The sequence below is a fragment of the Triturus cristatus genome, chromosome 7 (assembly GCF_964204655.1).
Source record: "Triturus cristatus chromosome 7, aTriCri1.1, whole genome shotgun sequence".
NCBI classification, from domain to species: domain Eukaryota; kingdom Metazoa; phylum Chordata; class Amphibia; order Caudata; family Salamandridae; genus Triturus; species Triturus cristatus.
This window is the reverse complement of record NC_140590.1, coordinates 1882686240-1882704763: the sequence shown is the minus strand read 5'-3', so window position 1 is coordinate 1882704763 and position 18524 is coordinate 1882686240. Positions and strand designations below refer to the sequence as shown.

At 47.4% G+C, this 18524-nt stretch overlaps 1 protein-coding gene across 1 annotated transcript in view; it reads right to left on the bottom strand.

Moving 5' to 3' along the window:
- Positions 1-18524, bottom strand: part of LOC146813607 (NXPE family member 1-like) — a 334010-nt gene that overhangs the window by 158093 nt on the left and 157393 nt on the right. The window contains exon 3 of the mRNA XM_085620358.1: positions 13423-14216. Coding sequence (XP_085476484.1) covers positions 13423-14216 — 794 coding nt within the window. The remainder of the gene's footprint in view (positions 1-13422; positions 14217-18524) is intronic.

Below are 18524 nucleotides of genomic sequence, written 5' to 3'. Positions count from 1 at the left end.
TACGTGTACTACCAGTGCGTACCTGTACACGTACGTGTACGCACTGGTAGTACACATACGTGTACAACTAGTACGTACACTTCTTGATCTGTATAAATCACATTGACTCAGGTATTGGGGGAGGGGGGTGCGGGAGAGGCATACATGTGCAACTCTGATTTTTCAGTGCCAGGTCTGACTTGTGTGTGAAAATTGCCTGGACTAAAATACACTGGGCAGTGCCCCTGTGAAGCTGGCCAGTGCTTAATGTACGTGCTTTGCAGCCTGTGTCATTTTTTTAGCAACAAGAATCCTGCTCATACATTTTTGGCACGTGTGTGGTTCAGATGCAACGCAGTTTAGACTGTGTGTGCTGACATCTGTGTGTACATTCTGCCTTGCCATGGGGGTGTCCCCACAGTACAGCTGGTCTTTTTTACCACCCAATTGCAGGCCCATTAGCTTAGGCATTGTCCTGGGTGTGGACATGTGTGCCACTCCAGATGACAGGCAGTAGGTCAAATGTGTAGCCAACTGTGTAATCAGGTGACAGATGGCCTGGTGACAACTGACATGATTCAAGTTGTTACTCTTCATGATTTGTACCTTGGCACTCACAGCACTTGTCAACAGTTGTTCATGTTTCACATGTGGAAATGTGTAGATTTGTGTTAAGAACACTAATGTGCCTGCATGCAATATGTCGCACAAGGCAGTGCACATAAAAGTACATTGACACTGTCATGGAATGAGCTGGCACCTTTTCAATGAAGCCACTGTTATAAATAAATGTTGTTGCAGATTCTCCATATACATGTTCCCACCGTGGTCTTGATTTTGTGAGACTCATTTGTTGTCGGTGATACAAACTAACGAGTGTCAAGACGTCCAGACCTCCGTGGGCCCATGTATATGTACTTTCTGAAACACCCTCTATTTCTAACAGTGGCTGCTCCGAAAAGGTGCCAGCTTCTTTAATGACAGTGTCAATGTACTTTTGTGTGCACTGCCTTGTGCAACATCTTGCATGCAGGCACATCAGTGTTCTTTTTGCAAAATGGCCAATTGGCACATCCCAAACATGTAGATTGGTTAAAGTTTTGTGAGTCCCAAGGTACCAACATTTGTTCGTTTTGTGTTCCAAGGGACTTACAGGTCTCTGAGTGTGGTGACACCTTGAGTATTGAGGTGTGTTAGTTAACCTTGAGTGCACCACTCCTGTTTCTTTCAGGGTAAACAAGAGGTGTCATGACTTCATTGTATTGCTGTGCTCACCGGTTCACAGACACTAGCTTCTCAGTGTATTGCTCATTGAAGGTGTGGCCTTTTATGTATTGAGTTTCCTGGTGTCAACGTGGCATGGGGGTCTACCAACTGGGCAGTACAGGGCTTACATATGTGCGGAGTAATCCAGCTGTTACTCATGATGCATTGTCTGATATGCACTGTGACCAATTGTTCTTGTGCTCATGTGTCAGATGTATACAGGTGACGGATGCTTTCTGGTTTCTTCTCCTTGCCCACAGCATCATCATCCACACGCGAGGGAGACACCGGCATGGACCTTGAGGAGGGACCCAGCGACAGTGCCACCAGTGCTGTGGAGTCAGCAGGAGACAGTGGCACGGAGGGTGAGGGGAGTCAGTCGGAGGACCTGTCCGGAGGCGAGAGCATGTACGACACCGACGGGTCCCAGGCTGACATTCTTGAGGAGGCGGAGGATGCAACAACATCTGGCAGCATCCCACCATCTGTACCCGCCTCCTCCATTGCCATCTCCGCTCTCCCGGTTGCTCACATCCCTTCTGTCCGTGCACGGTCCCACCGTGTCTCCTTCAGGCCAGGCACCGCAGCCCCTGCCCCTGTCACCCCTGCTGCCCTCAGTGAAGAGTCTGTGAACACACTGCACCAGTTGCAGGTTGGTCAGGCATCGATGCTGCATGTCCTCCATGAACACACTAGACTGCTCACACAGTTGGTGACGTTCGTGGAGGGCATGTCATCAACGATGAATGAGCAACGCAGGTTTTTGCGGTCCATGGACTCTTCACTGACGGAAGCAGTGTCTCTCATGCGGCGCTCCGTCCCCCCCCTATCCCGGACCCATCCACACTGCCCTCTCCCATGCCTGTCCAAAGCACACACAGACAGTCACAGGCACACACCACAACAGACACATCCAGCACACCCCTAAGTAAGGCACAGCGCACACCTCCTGGCACGCACACTCAGGGGGATGTAGTCACACCCACAGGGTCTGGGGCAAACAGCAGAAACATAGCCATAGTCAGAGTCTGCAGTCCTCACGACCCACTTCCTCCAAATCCACTCCCCTTAGCTCCCCTGCCAAGACATCACCCAAAGTGACCTACATGGCTAGTCTGTCCCTCAGCCCCACTGTGACACCACCCCGCAAGCGGTTGAGGAAGTCTCCGGCCAGGGGAGCTGAGTCCCCCCCATGTCCACCACCTCCCCCGAGAGCGCTGCACCCCATCCCTCGGACACCCCCCCCTCCATTGGCCCTGGTGTTCCTTCCGGTGCAGGGGTTCCTCTGAACGCCCTGGCAGCAGTGTGCAGCGAGCTGCTCACCACCACCTTTGGCGCTGCACCACCACCTGTGGTGGATACGTCCAGCCCTGCACCCACCACACCTACCCAACCCACTCCTGTCCCTGCGGTGCCTGGTACTCCCACTGATGATGCCGGCAAGGTAGGGGTGGACACAGTCGCATACGTCCACCCTTGGACTCAAACTATGGACTGGCCATTGGCCTTTGTAAATAGTGTATTATAACAATTTTGTTTTTTGTGTGCTGAATAAAGCTTTTTCTTTTAGTTTCCACACTATTGCATTTCAGGTACTTGATGTTGGTGATGAGGCCCATGAAGTTGGTGTTCTGGTAATGTGTTAGGGTTCTGAGAAATGTTTTAGTATGATGGTGATGAGGTGGACCATGGTATCTGTGTGCCATCTCAATGTCTGTGAAAATATTAATTGGTAGTGTGTGTTCCTTTGGATTGTGAGACATTGTCCAAGGAAGTGTTCCTTCCTCTGTGGCACCTGACATGTTCCCTGCAAACAGTTGCACAATTGTGCTGACCTGTGTCAACATATCCTTTGTTGGTGACGGATCCCTTCAACAATGGCCATGCATGCCCACCGATGTCTCCTGCTGAATCGTCTGTGCCATCCTTGCCAGTCACTGTACTTGTGTTTTGGGGTTGTAGGAATGGCATCAGGGACCAATTGCCCCTTTTCAGCACTATGCATGTGCGTAATCACGGCCTCACACTCAAATGGCACGTGTAATGCAGGGTATTTGGGCACCTGACTCACAATTGTGGGCATTGTATCTAGTCGCAGTGAACCCTATTCCTTACATGAGAGACAACATCTGGGTGGCTGGACCAGCACCTGGACATTCCTATCACTCCTGTGATGTGCGTGACAGTGTGTGTTCCCCTTGGCTAACTTATTTTAGAATGCATTTCCATGACTATACAGTCTGTTGGCATTAAATCTGGGAGTGTATTGTGGGGCATCCACCATGGGTGGGTATGCATGTGGTGTATGTCCTCACACCCACATGTGGTGTGTCATGCAGTGTGTGAATGACATCCATCCTCCTGGGAGTGGGGCACTGCTGAGAGTTCTCTGCACCCACCCCTCAAATGTCTGGGCACTGCTGGGAGTCCTCAGCACCCACCCCCACATGTCTGTCCACTGCTGGTAGTAATATACATCCACCCCCCATATGTCTGTCCACTGCTGGTAGTAATATACATCCACCCCTCATATGTCTGGGCACTGCTGGTAGTGATATGCACCCACCCCTCATATGTCTGTCCAAATCTGGGAGTGCTCTGCACCCACCCCCATATGTCTGGACACTGCTGGGAGTCCTCTGTACCCACCCCTCATATGTCTGTCCACTGCTGGGAGGCCTCTGCACCCACCCCTCATATGTCTGGACACTGCTGGTAGTGATATGCACCCACCCCTCATATGTCTGGGCAATGCTGGGAGTCCTCTGCACCCACCCCTCATATGTCTGGACACTGCTGGTAGTGATATACACCCACCCCTCATACGTCTGTCCATTGCTGGTAGTGATATGCACCCACCCCTCATATGTCTGTCCACTGCTGGTAGTGATATGCACCCACCCCTCATATGTCTGTCCACTGCTGGGAGTCCTCTACACCCACCCCCATTTGTCTGTCCACTGCTGGTAGTGATATACACCCACCCCTCATATGTCTGGGCACTGCTGGTAGTGATATGCACCCACTCCTCATTTGTCTGGACACTGCTGGTAGTGATATACACCCACCCCTCATATGTCTGTCCACTGCTGGTAGTGATATGCACCCACCCCTCATATGTCTGTCCACTGCTGGTAGTGATATGCACCCACCCCTCATATGTCTGTCCACTGCTGGGAGTCCTCTACACCCACCCCCATTTGTCTGTCCACTGCTGGTAGTGATATACACCCACCCCTCATATGTCTGGGCACTGCTGGTAGTGATATGCACCCACCCCTCATATGTCTGGACACTGCTGGGAGTCCTCTGCACCTACCCCTCATATGTCTGGACACTGCTGGGAGTCCTCTGCACCCACCCGTCATATGTCTGTCCACTGCTGGGAGTCCTCTGCACCCACCCCTCATAGGTCTGTCCACTGCTGGGAGTCCTCTGCACCCACCCCTCATATGTCTGGACACTGCTGGTAGTGATATGCACCCACCCCTCATATGTCTGGGCACTGCTGGGAGTCCTCTGCACCCACCCCTCATATGTCTGTCCACTGCTGGTAGTGATATGCACCCACCCCTCATATGTCTGGGCACTGCTGGGAGTCCTCTGCACCCACCCCTCATATGTCTGGGCACTGCTGGTAGTGATATACACCCACCCCTCATATGTGTGTCCACTGCTGGTAGTGATATGCACCCACCCCTCATATGTCTGGACACTGCTGGAAGTCCTCCGCACCCACCCCTCATATGTCTGTCCACTGCTGGGAGTCCTCTGCACCCACCCCCCATAGGTCTGTCCACTGCTGGGAGTCCTCTGCACCCACCCCTCATATGTCTGGACACTGCTGGTAGTGATATACACCCACCCATCATATGTCTGGGCACTGCTGGTAGTGATATGCACCCACCCCTCATATGTCTGGGCACTGCTGGGAGTCCTCTGCACCCACCCCTCATATGTCTGTCCACTGCTGGTAGTGATATGCACCCACCCCTCATATGTCTGGGCACTGCTGGGTGTCCTCTGCACCCACCCCTCATATGTCTGGGCACTGCTGGTAGTGATATACACCCACCCCTCATATGTCTGTCCACTGCTGGTAGTGATATGCACCCACCCCTCATATGTCTGTCCACTGCTGAGAGTCCTCTGCACCCAACCCTCATATGTCTGGACACTGCTGGGAGTCCTCTGCACCCACCCCCATATGTCTGCCCACTGCTGGGAGTCCTCTTCACCAACCCCTCATATGTCTGGACACTGCTGTGAGTCCTCTGCACCCACCCCCATATGTCTGTCCACTGCTGGTAGTGATATACACCCACCCCTCATATGTCTGGGCACTGCTGGTAGTGATATGCACCCACCCCTCATATGTCTGTCCACTGCTGGTAGTGATATGCACACACCCCTCATATGTCTGGACACTGCTGGGAGTCCTCTGCACCCACCCCTCATATGTCTGTCCACTGCTGGGAGTCCTCTTCACCAACCCCTCATATGTCTGGACACAGCTGTGTGTCCTCTGCACCCACCCCCATATGTCTGTCCACTGCTGGTAGTGATATACACCCACCCCTCATATGTCTGGGCACTGCTGGTAGTGATATGCACCCACCCCTCATATGTCTGTCCACTGCTGGTAGTGATATGCACACACCCCTCATATGTCTGTCCACTGCTGGGAGTCCTCTGCACCCACCCCTCATATGTCTGTCCACTGCTGGGAGGCCTCTGCACCCACCCACGCACCCCCTTGGAGCTGTGCACTGCTGGCCAGGACCTACACACACAACAATTTGAAGGTAACATGCTGGGCCAGTCCTCTATGCCCACATTCCTGGCGTGTGTACGCCTCGTATCCAAATTTTCCTGCTGCCATAACGGGGTACGTGTGGTACGGACCATACCCACGCATGTTGTTCTCACCTTCTGCGGCATGTGCGACGGGTGCGGTGCACCAGGTCGTAGGCCATGAGGACCGGGATGACACATACGATGGGGTTCATGGCTGTACGTCGCGTACCGGGGCTCCGTGGTGTTGCGTTTCGCGTCAGACTCTGCTTTTCCGGCTGTGTTTGGCTCCCGTAAACAAAGAGCCGTACGGAGTGACGTCGGTACGAATCGTACTTGCTGGGCCGGAAAACACTGGAGTAATACGTACGGACGTTGCATGCAAGCATTTCCGGATCGGAATCGTGGGTATTTTTTGTTGTACGGTCTTTTGTACGATTCGTACAGAAAAAGGCTTTCTGTACGAATCGTACTTCCTAGGTTGTGAAATGAGTATACCTGGTACGAGTCGTACGGAGAAAACGCTCCGTACGACTATTCGTAGGGCCTTTTTACAGGATTGGAATCGACCCCAAAGTAGGGAGAAAGCTAAAAATGTGTATAAAACTTTATAATATACTTATAAAAATACTTTTATGCAAAAAAATTAATATAAATAAATATGATATCATTATTTTAATATGGAAAGAAATAACAAATGCATAAGCACAATTGATTAATTCTGAAGTAAAGCTTTAATTAACTTAAATATCTTAAATTTGATAAAAATATTTTTATGAAGTTTGAATTAAAAACATATATTCTCACTGAGTAAATAAATGCATTTTGTGTTAAATAATTATTACATGTTGTGTAGAAATAATGTAATGTAATTTAATTATAGTTTAATAAAATGAATGATAAATTGATTTATAAATTCAAAAAAAGTTTTATTGTTATACATTTTTAACATAAAATGTCATTTGTTTATATGTATACCTATATTAAATATTTAATTTAATGTGACAATATTTCTTATGGAGTTTTATTTTAATTTACTGCCTCCATTGTTTTATATGGGGGGGGGGGTGTTTTTCAGTACTAGTGGATGGACTCATGGGGTGATGGACTTATACTGTTTCTTTTTGGCTGTAGTAACCTAATCTTGTCAATTTCTCTCTACACCGTGTTGCAGTGGGTGGAGCAGAGAAAATCTACAATATAGACTATCTTTATATTCCGATTTTGTGAATAGCTGAAAGCAATAAAGTTACTTAAAAATGTATGAGCAAATTACACACATAAATTACTTCTAGCTGTAAGGTACCTTTGTGAATAGTCCCCTCCAAGTGTAATGTGATGTATCAGCTGCTCACAGGTCTTATCTTCTGACTTTTGGCTGACTATCTGGGACTCTATTTCCTGTCCAGCTCAATCAGAAATCTTGGCTTTTACATGAATAATTAATAACACTGGGAGGAGTTCGGCTATGGAGAACTCCACGAAGTGACCCGAAAATTCCACTGTGCTACTCGGAGTTCCACAAACAGCAGAGTGCGTTAGGTCGCGCCATTCACGCTGATTTTTAGAGCTCGGTGTTTTTACCCGCACTGGAAAATCAGAGCAAATGGAACCAAGTGCAGTGCAAGAGGGTATTGCTTCTTTCTGGCACTTTAGTACATTTTCTACTCGCGCTGCAGCTTCCTCAATGCGAATGACTGGTTTTTCAACAAGAGCGGAAGTGACCATCTGTGACCGCCCACGTTGAGAAATCTCACTGGGAGGTGGTCTAGCATTGGATTTTCCTCACTCACACTCGCCAACTTATATTTGGCAAGCACGAGCAAGGAAAAAACTCAGTTTAGCGTTGGAACTCCACGTGCGCCGTGGATGTGGAAAACTCCGCAATATCCATGAACGGAGTGGAGTTCACTGCCCAGGCTTAATGATTAATCATCTTTGTCAAATCATGTTAATCTGCCACCTCTTTTTCTTTGATGGGGGCCCTGCCACTTCTTCCTGGTTATGCTCATCTCTTGTGGTCTAATTGCCCCTTTTTCGTCAATTCGACTATTGTAAGTCTTAATTTCTCGTGTTTATGGTTGGCCTTTTGAATCAGCCAGCAGAAAATTCAAAACTCTGCAGCCAGGTTAGTGCGGCAATGGTCCTGACATTCCTCTGCAGCGGCTGCTTTGGATGAGCTGCATTAGAAACCTATGCCCAAGAGTATCTTGTTTGAATCACTGTGGCCCTGAGTTAATTGTGGCAGGAACCACCGTCATAGCTGTTCATGACAATGAATTTTGCTTTTTGGTGCATGGCTGAGTCATGGTTGAGTCATGCTGATGCAGCCCTGCATCAAACAGATTTCTTTTGAATTTTCAAAAACTGATTTTCTTTTTGAAAATAAAATATGTTATGCTCTCATCGTCATGGGAGTCATCTTTCTTGGCAAGGGGAACATTATTACCATTTTTCTGTCCCTCACCGAAAGGGTTTGCCTGGTGATGACGGACAGTAAAAAAACTGGCTATGGGCCCGATTCACAGAACTAACTTAAGACAAAATCCTAAGGTTACTACCATTTTGGTATTCACAGAAGGCACTTACTCATTTTGGTATTCACAGAAGGCACTTACTCATTTCGGTATTCACAGAAGTTAGGAGTCCTAACTTTAGGACTCCTAAATGCCTTCTGTGAATACCCAAAGTCTTAAAATGAGGATTTTTCTCAGTTTAGTAGTAGTATAGTTAGGACTCCTAACTTTAGGACTCCTAAATGCCTTCTGTGAATACCGAAAGTCTTAAAATTAGGATTTTTCTCAATTTAGTAGTAGTAAAGTTAGGACTCCTAACTTTAGGACTCCTAAATGCCTTCTTTGAATACCGATAGCCTTAAAATTTGAATGTTTCTCAGTTAATTAGTAGTAGTAAAGTTAGGAGTCCTAACTTTAGGACTCCTAAACTGAGAAAAATACTAATTTTAAGGCTTTCGGTATTCACAGAAGGCATTTAGGAGTCCTAAAGTTAGGACTCCTAACTTCTGTGAATACCGAAGTGAGTAAGTGTCTTCTGTGAATACCAAAATGAGTAAGTGCCTTCTGTGAATACGAAAATGGTAGTAAGTTTAGGATTTTGTCTTAAGTTAGTTCTGTGAATCGGGCCCTATATGTCCACCTATCCTAATTGGGAGGGCAGACATGTAGCCATTGCTCTGCCCAACTATAAAACACCCTTCCGCCATCCTTGTGTGCAACACAGAATCTGTTAGCTTTCAGAACGGCTTTTAAAACCTGGCTATGTACTCAATAACTTGGCTTTTTCTCTGTCACTTTATTTTTCTGTACTGGTTTCACTTAGTGACAGGACACCTGAAGAGTTAACAGTTGTGCAAAAAAAAACAATTCACAAAACATAACACAAAAAAACACTGCATGGCCTAGGAAATACAGCATTAGTATAACCTTAGCTTTCTGACATGGGACGTCAAAGACAAGAGCAATGAATTTAAAAGGGAAGCAATTTACCAAACTCTTCAGAGACAGAATCCTGATTTCATGCTCCTATAGGAAGCACACCTCATTGGAACCAAGTTCTGATTACTGTCCAGAGGTAAATAGAAGCCATCAGCCCATGCTGGTTTTGGCTCAAGCACCCCAAGGACAGCAGCATTAGTTAAACAATCAACCCCATCATTCCTGTGGAGCTCTTGGGCAGATCTGGAGGGCTGTGTCATGATGGCGTTAGGAGAAGGAAAAGGCGAATAGAGAACTATAATCTCTTTGTACATGCCCAACACTCCAACACAAAACATCACATTTATTGTTGGACGCATAAATGTGCCTCCCATAGGAGCTATTGCTAATTGGAAGAGTTTAACTTAATTATAGATCAAAACTGAAATAGATTCAAACCAGGTCGCCTACCGGAACTTCATTCCGATCTCACTTCTTAATGTGGAGGCCAAGCTGTTGGCCAAGGCGATCGTTAACCGTCTTGTCCCATACATCTCTGAACTTATCCATCCTGATAAGGCAGGATTTATGCCAGGCCGAGCTACACCCCATAATATACGTAGAGCACATAATGCAATCGCAGCAGTGGACAAACTGGGGGAACCTGCAGCACTACTCCTCGCCGACATAGATAAGGACTTTGACTCGCTTATCTGGGTCTATCTCTTCGCATTGCTTAGTCGCTTAAACATTGTCCCCCGCCTGCTAGATCTCATATGGCTCCTATATACAGATATCTCGGCTTCCGTTAGGGTTGCGGACTCCATCTCGGGCCGCTTCGTCATAGCACGGGACACGCGACAGGGCTGTCCCTTTTCTCCGTACTTATTTGCCTTGACCATGGAGCCACAGGCGGCGTGGATGAGGATAGACGCCCACATCCGTGGCTTTGAATGGTAGCGGTTGATCCAATTCAAATACTTGCATCGGATATATTTCACCAGATACAGGTTGTGCTGGGCTGAGCTGATCACGCCATCTAGCTGCCTGCGCTGTGAGGCGGATGAAGGTAACTTCTTTCACACAGTATGGCAGTGTACATTCCTGTCGCAGTTTTGAAGAGGGGTGGCAGCATGCCTCTCGGAGGTCGTGGGATGGAATATTCAACCCTCGCCCTGACTATTTCTGCTACATATAACCGAGGGGCTGGGTGGCAATAGATACAAGCTCCACTTGCTCTTTCAAGGCCTTATGCTGGCTAAGTGCGATATTGCGAAGGTGTGGAAGAGTGAGGCTCCGCCATCGGTTGCAACCTGGAAGAAAGCCCTCGATGTTTTCATGGGGCTGGAGGTCCCAGTTTTCCCAGCGAAAGGGTGCCCCCAGAAACACTATAAGATATGGAAGCGGTGGGTGAATTACAGGGGATTAGATCTAGAACCTTCCCCCTCTGTCTCTGCTGTTGAAGGGCTCTTGGGTTGACCGTGCTGTTCTGCAATATAGATATGGATTTTACCTACATATGTACTGAATTGCTTCGACCTGCATGCTCGAGATCGCTGGGTGCTTCCAGCGATATTGTTACATCACTATCGTTTGTTGTTCTAAGTTCTTTTCTAATGTGTTTATTGCATCAACACAGCCCTGTTTTTATTGAAAATGGTAAAATCAATGCTGTTTGTCATTATTCTAGTGGCATTCTACGCAACGCCAAACTTGTATTGGCTTTCAACAATAAAATTGCGTTGTGAAAAAAAAAACTGAAACAGATACCCAGCCAATACAAGCAGAATACATCACAATACATATCTTTTACAACAATACATCAATACTATGTGACTCAAAGATATCTGGTAAGGAATAAAGGGGCTGATTACGATGGCAGAGAACCCGCCACCAACAGGCTTTTGGGTTGGTGGTTCACCACCATCTTGAGGCCATTTCCCGCCCACCAGAAAACTCTGACCACCACGCCTCCGAAGGGCTCCTTGAACCTGCCGGTGTGGCAGACGCCTCCCAATACCTGTAATGGTGGCGGTGCCTACCAGGCACCACCATAGGGATTACGATGGTCCATCCTGCCAGCCATTCCATGGAGCTTCACCCGCCAAGGAAAGGCTGACAAGGGTGGACATTGGGGGCCCATAGTGGGCCCCCCTTCCTCCCGGGCACTTTTGTTTGAGGGTTGGCCCTACATTACCCTGCACCATGTGGCAGGCACCATATGGTGCCTGCCACGTAGTGCAGGGAAATGTAAACAGCCAGCAGCACCCACTGCAATGCAAAGTATGGCAAGTGCGACCGCCACAGTGGCGGTCGCATCCTAATACCCCCTGTGGGACTGCTGCCTTGTAGGTGTACCGTCCTACTACCCAAGATGATGGCAGACGGACTGAAGTCCATCCGCCGTTGTAATCAGCCCCTAAGAGTCAAATATTGAATAGCATCCAGTTTCTCACAGTATTTTGAGGGTCTATATAATTCTAAGACACAATACGATGCAGAGGCGTTCAATGGCTTGATTACTAGCATCAGTATCAGACCCTGAAGGAAGGCAGATTTAGAACAAGAGATTATCCCTCATGAGATCGCCAGAGCCATACCCCCCCTCCAGACAGGAAAAGCCCCAGGTCAAATGGCTTGTCCACGGACTCAGTTAGTGGTATTTCAGAACATCTCCTGGCACTGTACAATGAGGATAAAGAGATGGGACAACTTTCAACTTCCATCGATCTAAGGGAAGTAAGAACAACTCTAATGCTAAAGCCAGGTAAGCCCAGGAAGATCATTCTTTCTAAAGACTTCCATCAATATTGAATATACAGAAGAAGAACATTCTGGCTAAGATATTGACAGGCAAATGATACACCTGCATAACCACATTAGTTCTTTCAGACCCATGGAGGCTTTATGCCAGGAAGGGCCACAAGTCATAAAATACACCGCCTCTAAACGAACATGGAATGAATGCTCCTGCCAGGGGACAGTGCCACCATGAAGGCAGAGGAGGCTGTTCACTCAACAGAATGGAGGTCTATGTTTTCATTCCTTGGAAAATGCTCTTGGGAGCCAACTTCTTGTGTTGGCTTCATCTCCTAAATGTACATTCAGTAACCCAAGTCAGGGCAAGGATTTGAAGACTACATGTTAATCACTTTACAAATATATCTGAAGGGAAAGGATTGTGTTTGTTAGCAATTTACATCATGAAACATGTCTGCAGAAAACTGTAATGCAACAAAGCTAAAGTTATTTTGTATTGTAATAGTTCTTATGTAAAGTGCATTGACACCCACTGGCTCTAGCCTGCAATGTATAAAAGTTGAAATAATAATATATAAAATCTATCTGCTCCTCTCCATTACACTCTCTTTTGTCACTTTTAGTTTATACACATATCCCCCCCCCCCCCCAGGGTACCTTTCAAACAGCCCCTGCCCCTCTTGAACCCTACTGGAAGCCTTCCCTTGTAGAATGATCTGTTACTTTGTTCATATTTGGACGATATATAAATCACGTACATATACACACGTATATGAGTTAGTCATTGGTGTGTGTTGAATAAGTGACTTGTCCATTTCTTCAGGTAACATAGTCCAGTGCATTCAAGATCATCTTGAGATCTGAGTGGAATCTGAAGGACACAGATGTACTTCATGCCTACTCAGCTTTCTGTCCCTTTTAGAGTAAATGTAGTGCATGAATATGTGATCTATGTGTAATGATTGGCAACAGTCTCTGGCATGCTGAAAGGCTAAGACCTTAACTACCCTCTTTTCATTACCAACCTGGCCAGAGCAGCAGCTTATTACTAAGCACCCATCTTTCTTTCATTGCTACCAACCTAGAGTCATAAGCTTGGAAACGTGGTGCACAAATACACATAAGCCGCTGCCAACAGAGCAAGAAAATGGACACTGTGAACATATATTGCCTAAGGTGAGGCACTTACTTGTCAAAGAGTGGCTGCTCCAGCTCGGTGAAGTATGAGTGCCCGGTGAAAAAGCTGGTCATTTTAGTTATTGAGCTGCAGAACATGTGCGCAGGTCTGATGCAGTAGAACGGATACTCATCCAACGCCTCCATCAAATTGCACACTTCCTTCTCAGCGTCTAGGTCATGTGAGCAGTTTGCTTCAACCTCATGTGTTGCATTTGTATATTTCACCTTATGTCCTACGTAGTTATAACCAGTATTGCGTCCCCTCCATATAGCTGCCACAGCTTCACTAGAGTGGATCAGAAATAGGGACACTTTCACTTTTCCTTCCCAGAATAAGATAAACTGCACATGATATGTTCCATTGTGGAAGTCCACAATCTTCCCAGAAGCTCCTGCCTTGAGTTCTGGTGAGTAGATTCTCGCTCGTAGGAAGTCGCCTCCATATTTCTTCTTCTTGCCCAAGTAATCGAACATGTCAATCTGAATGGTCACATTGTCCCCAACGCAGTACCTATCTCTGGGGTTTATGAGGGACACCTTGCTCTTTGCCACACACGTTGTGTTATCCAGGTGGGTGAAGCTTACTTTGGGGATCCGTTGATCTATTCTTCTCATGATAGTTTTTACTAGCAGATCAACGTCTTTCGATGGAGTTTTCCTCTGTGACTCATTTACAGCCCTCATGGGAACCCTTGGAAAGTTCATCAACGTGAACTTTGATTTGTCTTCCAGGTTGTCTTTCATCTTCTCCAAGAGGCGTTCTGAGACAGACGTCCTTTGACAAAAATGGCTTAAAGTAGGAAACTGGCAACAACAAGAAAAATCATCACATGATTATACTGCATTATACACAGACGTCTCACAAATTGACATAATGTATAACCTTTTTTTTTGTATAATCTTTTTATTAAACATCTTGCAAAGCATGACATCGACATTACTTCCGTATGACATATGAACTGAAGTGTTTCGGCATCAACATTAGCATTACAGTACATCTTATAATGCCCTCTTTTTCGTTCCATCTCTGGCAGCCTTACGGTCCCATCATCCACGCCCCCTATATGTTTGTCCCTTCTAATCTGCTGAGCCACTGGCATCTGAGTCCGATTCATCGGGCGATGGGGGCTCACAGATATTCCCATGATAGTTGTTCCAGCCACCCCAAACCCTTTCCCACTTTTTGGGACACCTCCGCTGGATATATACTGACTTTTCCGCCACCATTGTCGTATCCATGTCTTTGCACCATTGATCAAGTGTGGGGCAGTTTCTGGATCCCCAGCACTGGGCAATGTTACGCTTGGCTATCGTCATGCCCAAAGTTACCTAGTCTTGAGCCACCACATTTAAATCTGTAGGTTCCCAGATATTGAGCAGGCAACATCTCGGGCTTGGGAGTGTTCCGATCTGTGTGACCTGGGACAGCGTTTGCATTACCGCCGTCCAGTACTGTGTAATTTTAGGGCATAGCCAGATGGTGTGGTAAAATGTGCCCTCCTCCCCGCACTGCCAGAGACAGAGCGGTGTGTCCGCCCGACACAACGTATTTTATGTAGGAGTTGCCTAGTGTAGTATGTACGGTGCAGGATTTTTAATTGGACTAGTCGCAGTCTTGATGGGATTGCAGCTTCTCTGGGGGAGGCTAGTGCCTCCCGCCAGTCCGCCTCATCAATCTCTCCAAGTTCGTGTTTCCACTTAAACTTAAGCACTACCATAGGGTCCTTCCGGTTATTAACTATTTTCTTGTATGTCAATGAGATTGCCCTTTTGCGGAGGTGGTCCGTCAGGAGTCGGTCCTCCAGTGGAGAGGCCTCTTCAGGCCTCGTACCTGGTGGTATCAGGGACTGCAGCGCATGTCTGACCTGCAGGTATCGCAAGAATTCTGTCTGGGCCATGTCATAAGTGGCATGAAGATGAGCAAAGGTAACCACCTCACCTCGCTGCCACAAGTCCCCCACTTTCGAAATGCCTATTTGATCCCAGCCACGAAATCCCTTCGTCCTTCCCAACATTCCTAGTCGCTTTGTCTTCCATAATGGTATCACCAGTGTGACAACACCGTCCCATCCTAGTGTGTGTTGCGCCGCATACCATATTTGCAGTGTGTGTCGTGTAGGTCCCGTAATGTTGCGTTGCTTCCTCCTATTGTATAGAGCACCCATTATCCCTGATGGCTCTAGGAGGTGTCTATCTAATCTGTATGCGGAGTCATCATGAGGGACATGGAGCCACTGGTTGATTGCGACTAATTGGGAGGCCCAGTAATAGATCTTTAGATCTGGAAGGACAATCCCGCCATCATACCAGCTGCTGGTGAGTTTCTGTCGAGCTATTCGGGGCGTTTTTCCATCCCAGAGCAGCGACATCACTTCCGCATTTACTGCTGTGAAGTACGCATGTGGGACACGGAACGGCGTATTCTGTAGTGCATATAAAAACCGGGGGAGAGCCATCATTTTAAATAGGGCTGCCCACCCTAGGAGTGTTAAGGGTAGTGTACGCCAATGCTTAACGTCTCTTTTAAATCACGCCAGGGGCTGGGTCAGATTTTTTTCCGTGAATAGCGCATGATCATGTGTCACAAATATTCCTAAATATTTAAATCCATCCGTGACTATTTGCAGCGGGCATCCTCTTGGGAGCCACGGCGGGGGGCCGTGTAGGATATAAAGCAGTGACTTTCCCCAGTTGATGGTATACCCTGACATCTGTCCGTACGCGGCACAGATATCTAGAAGACAGTTGATGGACCATGCAGGGGACGTTAAGTACAATAAAATATCATCCGCATATAGTGAAATGCGATCTTCCCACCCGTTGGCCCATCGCAGTCCCTGTATTGTGAGGTTCTGCCTAATCCAAGCCACCAGGGGCTCCAGGACCACCGCGAATAGGAGTGGTGACAGTGGGCAACCCTGTCTAGTCCTTCTGCCTAATGGGAACTCGTCCGATAAGGGACCATTGACTACAACTTGTGCCACCGGCTGCATATATAGCAGACGTATCCATGCGCAGAATTTTGACCCAAACCCCATATGCTTAAGGACTGCAAATAAAAAGGGCCATTCCACTAGGTCAAAAGCCATCCTTGCATCTAACGAAAGTATGGCTGCGTCTTCATCTATAGTTGATTTACGCTCTAATACTCCGTGCAGCCTTCTAATATTTAGCGCTGTGTTGCGGTGGGGCATAAATCCAGATTGGTCTGGATGGATTATAGCTGAGAGATGCTGCTGTAGCCTTGATGCCAGTGTCTTTGTGAATATTTTTGCCTCCGCATTAAGAAGGGAAATTGGTCTTCGTGCGCCGGTTTTCCGCGCTTGTGTATAGCCACTATAGTGGCCAGTCGTTGATCTTTGGGCAATATACCTTTATCTAAGCTTTCAGTGTACATGGCGAGGAGGTGGGAAACCAGCTGTGGGCTCGCTAATTAAAAAAATTCTATTTGAATTCCATTGGGCCCTAGCACCTTTCCTGTATGCAGTGCCCTAATGGCTTGCGTAAGTTCCTCTGGTGTAATATCTGCCTCGAGGGCAGTTATGGCGGCTCCGTCAAGCGATGGCATACAGATATATACAGAAGAAATATAAAAATGCTCTTATCGCTATTAAAACGGCCTTCTTTGCAAACAAGATTGAATCCGCCGCCAATGCCCCCAGGGAAATGTTTAAGATCGTGAAGCTCCTTAATAAAATCCCGGATCCCCCTATAATAGCAGGTGAGCTGAACACAAGATGTGAGGACATGGCAAACTATTTTCAGACTAAAATAGATAAGATTCTGGAGACGATTCCGGTAGTAGATTCTACTGTATGCCACCCGGTTCCTCCTTGGGAGGAAAGAAGGGAAGGTCCAACACTCGCAGAGTTTGCCCCCCTTACGGAAGAGCTTCTTCCCTCTCTGATGGGGAGCATAAAAAGTGGATCGCCACGAGATCCAGCTCCTATGAAAATTCTCAATCAGGCACTCCCTGCCATTAGTGAACCGGTAACCAAGATGGTTAATGCCTCTCTGGATTTGGCTACGGTCCCCAAGGTATGGAAAGTGGCCAAACTGGCCATGGTCAGATCTCTAATTAAAAAACCGAACCTCGACCCCAAAGACTTAGCGAATTATCGCCCGGTATCTTTGTTACCTGGGATGGGGAAGTTAATTGAGAAACTGACAAACATCCAATTAGCGGCATTTCTGGAGAAGCATAGTCTCCTCCATCCATCCCAGACAGGATTCAGAAGGGGACAAGGCACTGAAACAGCACTGTTGAAGGTGGTGGAAGAGGCCAGAAGGATTTTGGACGCAGGTGGCAGCGCTGCCATTATCCTTCTGGACCTCAGCGCCGCCTTCGACACAGTTAACCACCACCTGCTGCTGACTCGACTCCGGAATCTTGGGATAACCGGAAAAGCCTGGAAGTGGCTTAGATCCTTTCTGGAGGATAGATACTACCAGGTGTTTGAGGGCAATAGCTGCTCTCGCCTGTTACCGTTACAGTGTGGGGTACCACAGGGTTCATCCCTCAGCCCCACACTGTTTAACGTATACATGGCCCCGTTAGCAGAACTGGTTGCTCCGTTCGGCATCCAGCTAATAAGTTATGCTGACGACACCCAGCTGGTGTTTTCTCTGCAACAAATAGAGTCCCCGCCGAACAACCTGGCAAATTGTCTGGAGACGGTGGTAAATTGGATGAATCTGTCTCAATTGAGACTCAATGGAGGAAAAACGGAGCTGATGCTCTTAGGCAGACAGGATATTCCCGACCATCTTGCCTGGCCTACCAGTATGGGCGCTATACCATCACCTAAGACAGAAATAAAGAGCCTAGGCTTTTGGCTTGATAATGGCCTATCTTTTGAGAATCAAGCCAGAAAGACATCTGCAGTCTGTCATGGGATACTGAAATCCCTACGCAAAATCTTGCCCCAACTTCCAGAAACAGCAAGGAAGACCGTAGTCCAGGCGTTGGTCTTATCACGAATCGATTATGGGAATGCCATATATCTTGGGGCCCCAACTTCCACTCTTAAAACCTTGCAAGTGGCCCAGAATTATGCTGCTAGGATCTTAACGGGCACTAGTAGATATATGTCGGCGAAGCCAGACTTGAGA